General features: G+C 39.7%; 1 protein-coding gene across 5 annotated transcripts in view; it reads left to right on the top strand.

Annotated features, from left to right (window-relative positions):
- Positions 1-14,110, top strand: part of phf21a (PHD finger protein 21A) — a 212,023-nt gene that overhangs the window by 166,401 nt on the left and 31,512 nt on the right. For 4 of the 5 annotated variants that reach the window (XM_033039227.1, XM_033039226.1, XM_033039230.1 and 1 more), the window contains 4 exons: positions 5,330-5,581; positions 7,624-7,713; positions 9,036-9,323; positions 13,745-13,840. In XM_033039227.1, the coding sequence (XP_032895118.1) occupies positions 5,330-5,581; positions 7,624-7,713; positions 9,036-9,323; positions 13,745-13,840 (726 nt within the window). The remainder of the gene's footprint in view (positions 1-5,329; positions 5,582-7,623; positions 7,714-9,035; positions 9,324-13,744; positions 13,841-14,110) is intronic. The other variant, XM_033039228.1, reaches the window with a different exon arrangement.

Raw genomic sequence — 14,110 nt, 5'->3', positions numbered from 1 at the left:
AGTGCCAGGAGAGATGGTGGTTTGGGTGGGTTGGGACAAATTGACCATGGAGTTACAAAGGGAGCGGTCTCTGCAGAAAGCCGCCAGGGGAGGAGATGGGGAGATGTGGCCAGTGGTGGGATCCCTTTGGGGAAAATCAGCGGGTGAGGCAGCATCTATGGAGCGAAGGAATAGGCAACGTTTCGGGTTGAGACCCTTCTTCAGATTGATGTGGGGGGGGGGGGGGAAGAAAGGAAGAGGCGGAGACAGTAGGCTGTGGGAGAGCTGGGAATGGGAGTGGAAGGAGGGAGAAAGCAAGGACTACCTGAAATTTGAGAAGCCAATGTTCATACCGCTGGGATGTTAACTACCCAAGCGAAATATGATGTACTGTTCCTCCAATTTGCGGTGGGCCTCACTCTGGCCATGGAGGAGGGTCGGATTAGGAATGGGAGGGGGAGTTGAAGTGCTGAGCCACCGGGAGATCAGGTTGGTTATTGCGAACTGACGAGGTGTTGCTGCGCTTGGTCTCACCGAGGTTGATTATACGCTGAATAATCCAACCACATTTTTGTTTGGAAGTGGAAAGAAATAAAAGAAATTGCATTCATTGCAACGTGTAAAAAGAGTTGAGATACTGTTTTATAATTTTGCTGCGTCATTGTGGTATATATCACGTCTTGATTAGTGAATATGTTTAGTTTGTGACTTTATTTGAAGCAGAAATATAATGTGAATGCTTCATTGAGCATATAACCATATAATCATAACAATTACAGCACGGAAACAGGCCATCTCGGCCCTTCTAGTCCGTGCCGAACACTTATTCTCCCCTAGTCCCATCTACCTGCACTCAAACCATAACCCTCCATTCCTTTCCCGTCCATATACCTATCCAATTTATTTTTAAATTATAAAATCGAACCTGCCTCCACCACTTCAAATCGAAGCTCATTCCACACTGCTACCACTCTCTGAGTAAAGAAGTTCCCCCTCATGTTACCCCTAAACATCTGTCCCTTAATTCTCAAATCATGTCCTTTTGTTTGAAGCTTCCCTACTCTCAATGGAAAAAGCTTATCCACATCAACTCTGTCTATCCCTCTCATCATTTTAAAGACCTCTATCAAGTCCCCCCTTAACCTTCTGCGCTCCAAAGAATAAAGACCTAACTTGTTCAACCTTTCTCTGTAACTTAGTTGCTGAAACCCAGACAACATTCTAGTAAATATCCTCTGTACTCTCTCTATTTTGTTGATATATTTCCTATAATTTGGCGACCAAAATTGTACACCATACTCCAGAATTGGCCTCACCAATGCCTTGTACAATTGTAACATTACATCCCAACTTCTATACTCAATGCTCTTAATTATAAAGGCCAGCACACCAAAAGCTTTCTTTACCACCCTATCTACATGAGATTCCACCTTCAGGGAACTATGCACAGTTATTCCTAGATCCCTCTGTTCAACTGCATTCCTCAATTCGCTACCATTTACCATGTACGTCCTATTTTGATTTGTCCTGCCAAGATGTAGCACCTCACACTTATCAGCAGTAAACTCCATCTGGCATCTTTCAGCCCACTTGCAAATGGCCTAAATCTCTCTAGACTTTGAAAATCTACTTCATTATCCACAACACCACCTATCTTAGTATCATCTGCATACTTACTAATCCAATTTACCACACCATCATCCAGATCATTGATGTATATGACAAACAACAGTGGACCCAACACAGATCCCTGAGGCACCCCACTAGTCACCAGCCTCCAACCTGACAAACGGCCATCCACCATTACTCCCTGGTATCTCCCATTCAGCCACTGTTGAATCCATCTTGCTACTCCACCATTAATACCCAATAATTGAACCAATTGAAGCATAATTCCTATTGGTAACTACGCACTTCGTCTGAGCACATTATCGCACGCGTCATGCAAGCTGTCTTAAATTACCACCTAAACTGTCATTTGGCAACCTAAAAAGCTGCCAAGGTTGCCCGGCTGGAAACAGAGAAAAAAAGTTAAGTGAGAGCCCTGACATCCAGATACTGGCGTTCAATCCTGATCTTTGGTTCTGTTTGTGTGAAATTTGCTCGTTTTCCCTGTCACCACATGGGTCGTGGTCCCACATTACAAAGGCATACAAGCTGATAGATTCATTGATTCCTGTGAATTTCTCCTTGTGTGTATGTGAGTGATAACATTTGAGAGAAGCTGATGAGAATATGGAGATAATAAAAAATGATGTGTTAGTGTGAATGGCTGGTTGATTGTTGACACAGACTTGAAGGGTCTGATTCCATGTTGTAACTCTCTATGACTCTTTGTAAGAGAACCTGTGTGAGTTGGATTACCAGCTCTGGCGGGGGCCCTCTTCACAGAGTTGGGCTATTAAAATGTGGTTTCAAAACGGCCCAATTACAGGCACAGTTCAGAACCAATTCTAATTCTAAATGATATTTGATGCAGAAATAGTCAGCAATTACATTAATGACCAAAGTGGTGTGATTTGACCCAGCAATAGTCATAATTGTGTTCTACCTGAAAATAACTGATTTGCATGTGCATGGTACTGGAAAAGAAATGTTCTTTGATATGACTTTATAGTCGAGCTCTGTTCCAGTTCAGATTTTATATATTACATCTTCTAAAAAAGTAAAGATTAAAAAAAATCAAGGATTTCCTTGAAATACTTTGTGTGATCATTCTGGTTAGCAAGTGGTGATGTGTGGAGTTCTTCCAAGGCAAATCATGTACATGCTGTGGATTTAACTTTGTTGTTACAATGTTTAGTGTATACAGTGCCCTACATAATGTTTGGGCCAAAGACCCATCATATTTATTTGCCTCTGCACTGGTCACTGAATGTAATGTTTCAAACCTTGTGAAATTATTTTGTTCATATACACGAATAATTGGGTATTGTCGGAACATACTAAAAAATGCTGGCAGTTTGCCTTGTAACTTGCACAAATGCTTGCTAAGCTCCATTGGTGATTTTGTGGACATGCACATACTCCAGCAGTAGACCAGGGGCTTGCTGGAAGATTATAACATTTATCCTGGGAATTCTGTTCTCGGATTCTGTGCCGGGATTGACTTGGCACAGAATCCACAAACCCTGAATAGACATCCCAATACAAATAAATGTATATCTTATATTTATAATATACTCTTAGATACTGAGGTTCCGTCTTCAGAATCATATAGACGAGCATGGGAAGACGAGTTGACTCAATCCATAATAAAAGACACATGGGATGAAAGTTTACAATATATAAATCACTGTTTGCTAAATGCTGGACACTCTTTGATATAATTCAAAATATTATAGGCTACATTATTCGAAGGCAAAATCAAATAGGATTTTTCCAAATATTTGCCCTCTCTGTGATAGATGTCAATTTCAAGAAGCCAATACCTTTGTAACTTGTATAAAAATGTCAATTTCAAGAAGACGCATACCTTTGTAACATATAAAAATCCAAAATTTTTGGGTGGACATTTTAAAAAAAAATTCTGAAGTTATCAATATCCAACTGGACCCAGAGCCAAAATTAATAATATTAGGATTATCAGAATATACTACAAACTTTACGATATGTCAGAGACAATTTCTTGATTACAGTCTAATAACTGCGAAAAAATTAACACTAAAATTTTGGAAAAAACCAGCAGCCCCACAATTAAAATGTGGATTACGGAAATGACTGAGACCTTGCACTTGGAAACAATAAGACTTGTCTTAATTGACAAACCAGAATTTTTTGTTAGAATATGGTCTCTATTTATTGAATATTTGAAAAGGTAAATTGGTTTAACACAAAATCAGGGTTGAAACCTGAGTTTGGGACTGGATGAATAGTTACACTCAACATTTCCCGGATCTATCTCCATAATCCTGTCATTGATAGTTTCCTTCTGCGTTCCCATTTTTTTTTTGCTTCTTCTCTCTCTATTACTTTCTCTCATCTTTTTCTCTCTTTATCTTTATTCTTTAAAAAAAAAACTGAAGCTATGTAAGAAATCTGTAATTAAACTGTCGCTTTCTATTATTTGTATACATGCTTCTAATAAAAATATTTATTAAAAAAAATAATCCACAAACCCGTAAATTCTCATTGGTCAGTTTGTGGTGGTGATACAATGTAATACAATGTGGATTTCTTGATTACAGTCTAATAACTGAAAACACTTTTTTCTTAAATTTTCATTTGCAAGAACATTTCAATTGTTTGTGTTTTGTTTTCACTTGATATTTAACTGTTCAAATAACTAATGCCTTTTTAATTGTTTTTCATTTCTAATATTTTTTAATACTTAAAGGTTGGAAGTATTGAGAAACCCTGACACTTTGCAGATAGTAAAGCCGAGCGTATCATTTTGCCCTTGGTCAAAGCTATTCTCAATAGTTTTGTAAAATGGGTCTAGTTTTGGCCTGGCCCCAGTGATCATATTATGTCTGTGAAGCCATGGTTCCACTCAGTGCCTTGCTGATTAGGTGTAAGGCACACTCAGTCAGCAAGTTCTTTAGAGATGCACATGAGACAAATCAGGTAAAAATGTTTAGTGCAGTTAGTGGGCTTTGCTTGACTAAACTTCGGCCAATATGAGTGTAAGAATTTCAAATACTGCTGATGGTAAACATATGAAATTATAACAAAGTTAATGGAAGTACTTTGCAAGTCAGGTAACATTACAGAAACAAAGTGCTGGAAGAGCAGACTTCTTGAATCTGAGGAAAGGTCCCAACCTGAAATGCCACCTGCCTATTTCCCTCCACAGATGGGTCTGACCTATTGAGGTCCCCCAGCACTTTGTTTTTGCTCAAGAGTCTAGTGTCTGCAGTCTCTTGTGTCTCCCAACTCGGATGGCATGTACTGCTAAAAAATAGAGTTTCAGGTTCATGATCTCTCAGTAGAATTAGTAACTGAAATCCGAAAAGGGGATTGAGCAACTAGATCTTCTCAACTTGGACCCACTTCAAAATGTAATCGCTCACTCACTCCGCCCTGCGCGAGATAACCACTAATGAGGTGTTTGTGCAGTAATCAACCAGAACCAGAACATTCCCATTAACTTTTTGTAGGTATTGAATCTTAATGTTTATAATTGCTATTGAAGAAAATACACAAAGTTGTAAATGCTTCTAGCGTCCTTTGACCTCTCCTTTTTGTTGCATTGTCCTATTAATTTTATATAGCATGCTCATTGTGTTTGCTCAAAATAGAAATATTGTTTTAAAGCTACAAGTTGTGAATATTTGTGCAGAAATATTCATATCCATTGTTTCATTAATCAAAAGGCTAATTTGTGTGTATTTTTTGTTTCAATTCTCAGAAGACAATAAATGAACCTTCAATAGTCACCACAAAGGCGATTCCACTTACTCTACTGAAAACAACACATACAATGCCTGCCTCGGTCGTTTCACCAAGATCCATTGCTATGGTAACAGCTCTAAGCAACCCTCAGAAATCAGTGGTTAATGCAGACTCTCAAAACACACCCATCAACCTACAGATTACCAACAAACTGACAACTCTGGGGGTCGACGCTGTGCGAATAATGCCAAAATCAACTGTACAGTTGGTAAGAAAAACTTTGGAATGCTTTTTTTTCTTTAAAGTTCTATGTTACAATTCACAACCCACAAATCTTTCATTGTTTTGTGAGTTCATTATACAGTGCCCTCCATAATGTTTGGGACAAAGATACATCGTTCATTTTTTTGCCTCTGTACTCCACAATTTGAGATTTGTAATAGAAAAAAATCGCATGTGGTTAAAGTGCACATTGTCAGATTTTATTAAAGGGTATTTTTATACATTTTGGTTTCACCACGTAGAAATTACAGCTGTGTTTATACATAGTCCCTCCCATTTCAGGGCACCATAATGTTTGGAACACATGGCTTCTCAGGTGCTTGTAATTGCTCAGGTGTGTTTAAATGCCTCCTTAATGCAGGTATAAGAGAGCTCTCAGCACCTAGTCTTTCCTCCAGTCTTTCCATCACCTTTGGAAACTTTTATTGTTGTTTATCAACATGAGGACCAAAGTTGTGTCAATGAAAGTCAACAAAGCCATGATGAGACTGAGAAACAAGAATAAAACTGTTAGAGACATCAGCAAGTTTAGGCTTACCAAAATCAACTGTTTGGAACATCATTAAGAAGAAAGAGAGCACTGGTGAGCTTACTAATCGCAAAAGGACTGGCAGGCCAAGGAAGACCTCCACAGCTGATGACAGAATAAAAATCCCCAAATATCTGTCCGACAGATCAGAAACACTCTTCAGGAGTCAGGTGTTGATTTGTCAATGACCACTGCCTGCAGAAGACTTCATGAACAGAAATACAGAGGCTACACTGCAAGATGCAAATCACTGATTAGCCACAAAAATAGGATGCCAAGTTACAGTTTGCCAAGAAGTACTTAAAAGAGCAACCACAGTTCTGGAAAGAGGTCTTGCGGACAGATGAGACGAAGATTAACATATCAGAGTGATGGCAAGAGCAAAGTATGGAGGAGAGAAGGAACTGCCCAAGATCCAAAGCATACCACCTCATCTGTGAAACATGGTGGTGGGGGTGTTATGGCCTGGGCATGTATGGCTGCTGAAGGTACTGGCTCACTTATCCTCATTGATGATACAACTGCTGATGGTAATAGCATTATGAATTCTGAAGTATATAGACACATCCTGTCTGCTAAAGTTCAAACAAATGCCTCAAAACTCATTGGCCAGCGATTTATTCTACAGCAAAACAATGATCCCAAACATACTGCTAAAGCAACAAAGGAGTTTTTCAAAGCTAAAAAATGGTCAATTCTTGAGTGGCCGATCAATCACCCGATCTGAACCCAATTGAGCATGCCTTTTATATGCTGAAGTGAAAACTGAAGGGGAGTAGCCCCCAAAACAAGCATAAACTAAAGATGGCTGTAATACAGGCCTGGCAGAGCTATCACCAGAGAAGACACCCAGCAACTAGTGATGTCCATGAATCGCAGACTTCAAGCAGTCATTGCATGGGAAGGATATGCAACAAAATACTAAACAAGACTACTTTCATTTACATTACCTTGCTGTGTCTCAAACATTATGGTGCCCTGAAATGGGGAGACTATGTATAAACACTGGTGTCATTTCTACATGGTGAAACCAAAATGTATAAAAATGGCCTTTATGAAATCTGACAATGTGCACTTAAACCACATGTGATTTTTTTTTTCTATTACAAATTTCAACGTGGAGTACAGAGACAAATAAATAAATGATGGGTCTTTGTCACAGACATTATGGAGGGCACTGTAAATGTGCTCGAATGAGAGTATTGTATTATTGAAATGTGAAGTTTATTTATTTATTGAGATTTCTAGATGTTAATCTATTTATTTATTGAGATTTCTAGAAATCTTAATTTCTGTAATTTGCTAGTGTTTGTTATACATTTCATCGCTCTTACTATGGAGGTCCTCTTATACTTAAAGTTACACATATAATATTCTGAAAACTGTTAATTTTCTCAACTCTTGGTTACAAGCATAACCAGCTAAAGTGAATTCAGTATTTAATTGTTAATGTGATAATTTTCTGTGCAAGTAATAAGAAATAATTCTGTCCAAACCAGCAGGTACAGACAACAAACTCTCCACCAATCAAGGTTCCCCAGTTCATTCCACCACCCCGGCTGACCCAACGCCCAACCCTTTTACCACAGGTAAATACAAATAATAATTGTTGCTTTGTAATCAAAACACGGATGCAAAATTTGTCTGAATCACTAAATAGACACACCCCTTTATAGTCCAATACTGCATAAGATGTTTCATGTCTCTGTTCAATTTACACCAGAAAGTCCGTACCAAGTAATGAATCATCTTAAGAGAGTGAAATGTGGAATTAAAATTCTAAGTGGTTGCCAACACAAAATCCCTCTTTCCTTGTATTAGATGGTCTTTAAATACATATAAAGGAAAAGAAGTAACTAAAGACACTGTTCTTTTGAGAATTATTGAGCAACGAAATAAGCCACTCTGGTATGCAGGTTTAATTTTGGAATAATATATCATTTTTATCCATCACCTCTTATTAAGGATTTATAATATGGTTGGTATTGATGAAATGTACAGTCTTATGAAAACAGATAGGAAGGGAAATCAATTTGGGTTTCCATTATGATGCTTATTCACTGAACTTTAATAGCTTGTTACACAGATAAGGTTCAACAGCAATACTCAAAAGTTCTGATCTTCACTGGGGCACATGTCTCCCAATGGGGAGGCTTCTGGCATATGTGAAATCTCAATTTGCATGAGGGCTAGGAAATTAGGAGAGGGCTCGGAAATTAGGAAATCTAAGGAAAAGGCAATGGGAAAATAAAATCTACAATACCTATCATAGCTATTAAAATTTCTTATTAGGCTTACTCTTCATAATGAAGACTATATTGTGTGGAAATACCACACATAAGAAGATCATTTTCTGTAATATTTAATTACTTGGAGGCCTGGATGAGTGTTGGTCTTATTTTTCAACTGTAAACAAATTTTACCAGTATATTTCTTCAACAGTTCCTTGAAGCAGACCTATTTAGCTTCACAAGGTCAGTTCGTAAATGCATTGCATTAGGCTAATCTAAGCTATGTAAACTGAAAGCCTTTTGATTCAACTAAGCAAGCTGAATTTATCTGGGATTACTGTAAGAGTGTTACAATTCATTTCAACTCCTAGCTGTGAGAAGAGGAAAAAGATCATCCATGTTTTTTACAATCATGATCCCTTGAAATGTGTAAAAATTGTAATTGTGATAATAAGAGGTGACCAGCATATGCCTTAACTGTTTTACTGCACCTAAAGTTTAAATGGCCTGCTAGTACACTGAATTGCATCACTCCTGAAGTGTTTCCATTTAGCAAGGCACAGAAAAATAACCAGCCATGTAGTCAGGTTATTGTTTTTTTAGCTTCTTCAAAAAGCAAGATAATTTTGTAGCAGGAGCCTTTTATAGTGTAATATGTTAAGATATTGATCATTTCTTAGGTTCGTCCGAAACCAGTGATGCCAAATAGCATTCCGATTGCACCTGCACCGGTGTTTACTACTTCGCAACTTATCCAGAGACCAGTGGTGCTGACAAAATTTACACCCACCACTCAGCCATCAACTGCAAATTCCATACATCAGACCAGAATTGTGAATGGACAACCAACTGCCATCACCAAGACGCTACCAACTGCGCAGTTAACGGGCATTGTGATCGCTACCTCTGGTCCTAAGGTGCCGAGTCCCCAACAGCTGAAACTCAGCAAAACAAATCTGGAGAACAAGGTATAAATATTTTGGGGGGTTTTGATGTTCTGAAGCAGGGACAGATTAATAGCTGGGGTAAAACCTGTGTATCTTTGAATTTCCATTTGTTGTTTAATCTGTAGTACTTGAAGTTAGAAATATAAACAATTGAAAAAAAATCATTAATTCTGACAGATAAGAATCTTGGCAAGTCAAATGATTTTTGTTATAAGCTCCCATGCTCCAAAAGTTAGAATACTATTTTGGCAATTACAGCTAAATGACAGCATCATTCAAAAATAGTTTTTCTGTGTATGCAGGTCTGGTAAATAAATAGCACTCTTTATATATTCGATGCTTTGTTCAGGTTAGTATATATTCTGTAAGAATGCAGTGTGCAGCCATCAGGCTAGAATTTATGCTGCTGACTGCACGTTGCCCAGCAGTAAAGGAGTTGTGTTGATTTTTAATATGACAAATGTGTAGTCTCTGACCTTGTGATAAAAACGTTTACATTTAAAGCTCTTGGAAATGTAATAACCTGAAATATTTGAAGACTTGCTCGGAATGATTCTTTCTGCATTGTATTTTGTGGTATGTTGATGGGAGGTGTGATAAAGGACTCAATGTCAATTGATGTGGGTCATTTCTAGGAAGTAGTGTTATGGCTCATGACTACGGTACATTTAGGAGCGAGGTAGCAGACCTCGTCACTGTGATTTGATAGCTTCAACAAGGTTCAGCATGGAAGGCATCTCTGGAAGGTTAGATCGCATGGCATCCAAGGAGAGATAGCTGAATGGATAGAAAATTAGCTTCATGGAAGGAAGCAGCAGGTGATGGTAGAAGGTCTTCAGACTGGAGGCCTGTGACTAGTAGTGTGCCTTGGGGTTTGGTGTTGGGCCCGTTACTGTTTGTCATCTATATCAATGATTTGGATGAGATCATACACACCAAGATTAGCAAGTTTGCAGATGTTACAAAAGTGAGTGGTTTTGCAGATAGTGAAGATGGTTGTGAAAAATTGCAGCAGGATCTTGATCGATTGGCCAGGTGGGCTGACTCAGATCTGGTCTGTCTCAATGAGATTGCCTATAAATCTTCCAAACTTGTGGTAGTTATAAGCTCACTTCACATGTACTGCCCCTCATCCCAAGAATCAAATAAAGTCTGGAAATTAAAATTGAAAAACAACTCTGGAAAATTTGCCCATTTTTATAATGGTTTCCATAACTAATAATGACTATTCTAATCATAACTCAGTGTGGTTACAATGTGATATGTATCCTGCCACTTAGGAATGTTTGCACCATCATTGATAATTTATTTACAATAAATAATAAACTATCAAACCGTACGATGAAGTAACATTTTATTTTGTGCTGCGGTGATTTTATAAACTCATTTGTTTCTTAGCCTTCGTCCTTCATAGACTTGAACCTCAGCTGATATATCAGTAAAAGTCACTAAAGATCTTTATGCAAGCTGTCATCTTGGCTTAATTCATAAAAAACTGATGACTTTCTTTGTCAATGTTAAGTTCCCCAAAGTTGTTAGGGTACACTGCAAACTTGGCATTACTTGGGTGTTGGGGTTCAATGTTAACACCCATTTTATAAGCTGCCAACCTTATAAGTGAATCTGATAGTTACCTAATTTTGGAACCCCTTTTTTATTTTTGTATAACAAGGTGTTACATTAGGGTGCACTATAAATTGTTAATGTTTTGAAGATTCTGAAACAGATCCTTGCAAACTAAGGCACCAAAGCAAATGAGATTTCTCCATTTCTGTTGGAATTCTCTGAGTGAATAGTTCAATCTGTCGAATATTTATTGTTTCATGAAAAGAACCAACATAAGAATAATGGGGTCGGCATAATAGAATATCTTACCTTCCTAGTATTGACTGCAATTGTCAATTGCAAGTGCCAAGGGCTTAGATGGATTGAAATTTGTTAAGTGTATTCAGAAAAAGATTTCTCAGGCAATAAACAGAGGGTTCAACAAGTGATAGAGCAAAAGCTCGACCTCGTTTCAGGAAATCGGGCACAAGTGACTGAGGTGATAGTGGGCAAGCACTTTGTGACCAACAACTACACTTCTATTAGTCTTCAAATAGTTATGGAAAAGAACAGAGCTGGTCTACGGGTTAAATTGGGGCATGGCCAACTTTGATGGTATTAGATGGGAACTTGCAAAAGTAGATTGGAACAGGTTGTTGGATGGCAAAGAGATGTCCAGAAAATGGGAGGTTTTTAAAAGTGTGATAATGAGAGTTCAAAGTTTTCATTTTCCTGTTTGAGTGAAGGGCAAAGCAAGGCAGAGTAACGAACTCCGGATGATGAGAGAAATTGAGGCTCTGGTCAGAAAAAAACGAGATGGGTTGGGTACAGGTAGCTAGATTAAATATATTCCTGAAGGAATAAAAGGAATTGAGGAACATACTTACGAAGGAAATCAGGTGGGCAAAAGGGGGCATGAGAAAGCCCTGGCAGATAAGATTTAGAAACATCCAGAGATTTTATATCAAGGCGAAAAGGATAGCTTAAGAGAGAATAGGACCCCCTAGAATTGGTCGTCTATGTGTGGAGCCGCTGGAGATGGGCATGGTGCACAATGAGTATTTCTCCTCTTTTGACCGTGGAGAAAGACATGAAGACATGGGAACTTGGGTCAGTTAATAGAGATGCCATGAGGACAAGTGTGTAGGAAGGAGCTGCAGACGAGGGACAATTTTTAAATTTTATATCAAGCCAATTAACCTACAAACCTGTAGTCAGGATCGATCCCGGGTCTCTGGCGCTGTCAGGCAGTAGCTTTACCGCTATGCCACCATGCCGTCTTTTTCCAAGGGTAGGGGAATCAAGTATTAGAGGGCATAGATTAAGGTGAGAAGGAAAGTTTTAATAGAAACCTGAGGTGCAGTTTTTCCACACAGAGGGTGGTGGGTACATGGGAGGAGATGCCAGAGGAGGTAGTTCAGGCAGGTATGATAACTTTTAAAAGTTATTTGGACAGGTACATGGATAAGAAAGGTTTAGAAGGATATGAGCCAAACACTGGCAAATGGGACTAGCTTGGATGTTCTTGGTTGGACTAGACAAATTGGACCCAAGGACCTGTTTGTCTGTATGAATGGGTAATGATTATTGATACCACTGACAAGATGTTCGTCCAGAATTGCTATATATTTTAGTGTTTTAGGAACAAATATCGACTGATAGTACAGGTGCACAACCTTTTATCCGGAGTTCCGGAAACCGAAAAGCTTCGAAAACCGGACATTTTTCCCAGGATGTCGTCTGCACACCAAAGCTCGCGTTTGGCGCCAAACTTGACCCGAAACGACCCACGGTCAACCCAGGTCTGTACTACTGTAGCGGCTGCTTCCTCCCCGGAGACCGGGGAGACACTTAAACATCTGTAAATCATTGCTTAAATGTTAGTCAGTTAGTTTGGAGGGCTTTTATGTGAAGGGGGAAACTTTAATTCTTAGTCCCCTACCTGGTCGGAGAGGCGGGGAGCGGGCAATGCCTTACCGGGTCGCCGTGCAGTAAGCTCCGGAGCGCTGTGGCCGCCGACTCCCAACATCGCGGAGCTGGGGCTGCGGGCGTCCGGCCACGGGCGGCGCCGGTTGTAGCTCCGACCCCGGCAACTCTACCCCTGGCTGCGCGGCACTCCAAATCCAGCGCGGCCCGCGGTCGGACGCCCGCAGCCCCAGCTCCGCGATGTTGTGAGTCGGCGGCCACAGCGCTCCAGAGCTTACCGCACGGCGACCCGGTAAGTCATTGCCGGTAAGGCATATCCCAGCGCTGCGACGCCGCCGACTCCCAACATCGCGGCGCTGCGCCGCGCAGCCAGGGGTAGAGTTGCCGGGGTCGGAGCTCCAACCGGCGCCGCCCGCAGCCCCAGCTCCGCGATGTTGGGAGTCGGCGGCCACAGCACTCCGGAGCTTACTGCACGGCGACCCGGTAAGGCATTGCCCGTTCCCTGCCTCTCCGACCAGGTAGGGGACTAAGAATTAAAGTTTCCCCCTTCACCCCCCCCCCCCCCCCCCACCACATAAAATCCCTCCAAACTAACTGACTAACATTTAAGCAATGATTTACAATGATTCCCCGGTCTCCGGGGAGGAGGCAGCCGCTCCAGACCTTTCAAGACGCCCGCGCTACCTACCTAATCTACGCTAAAAATCTTCCATTCGGAAATCCGAAAAATTCCGAAATCCGAGAAGTGTCTGGTCCCAAGGCTTTCGGATAAAAGGTTGTGCACCTGTATGTGGAGTAATTTTATCCTTTTTTAAAGTAAATTTTGGTTTATTTTTTGGTAAATTAAGAATTTTGTCTAAACTAACGTTTAACAAAAATTCATTTTTCACATCAATACATGTAATTAATTCTTGTAATAGGTCTCTTCAGTAGTCAGCTGCTCACTCTTTATTTGTTCTATTCCTTACCAGACCATTAAACTTCAGGTTGAATGGGAAGAAAGGCGGAATGATGCCAGTCCTTCCTCCCCAGTTCCACCTAAACCCAAGAAAGAGGAGAACCCAGAGGTATTGTAATATGATGCTTGATGGATGTCACTGGACTTTTAATTTAAATATAAAGCACACCAAAATTAGTTTATTTAATTCCTTTGCGGCATTTCATATTTTTACAATTGTTTAGAATTTTTAAGTATGTATCTTGGACATCCAGTTGTAAATATTCTGGTACTGGTTTGTTCTACTTGGAATTAAATTCAACAAAGAAATTGTAAATACATTTCAAAAGGTAAATCTTTCAAGAAATGGGGAAAGATGCAAGAACTACTTAAAAATTTT

The sequence above is a fragment of the Amblyraja radiata genome, chromosome 20 (genome assembly GCF_010909765.2).
Source record: "Amblyraja radiata isolate CabotCenter1 chromosome 20, sAmbRad1.1.pri, whole genome shotgun sequence".
Classification (NCBI taxonomy): domain Eukaryota; kingdom Metazoa; phylum Chordata; class Chondrichthyes; order Rajiformes; family Rajidae; genus Amblyraja; species Amblyraja radiata.
The sequence above is the reverse complement of the archived record's forward strand: the minus strand, read 5'-3'. Positions and strand labels throughout refer to the sequence as shown.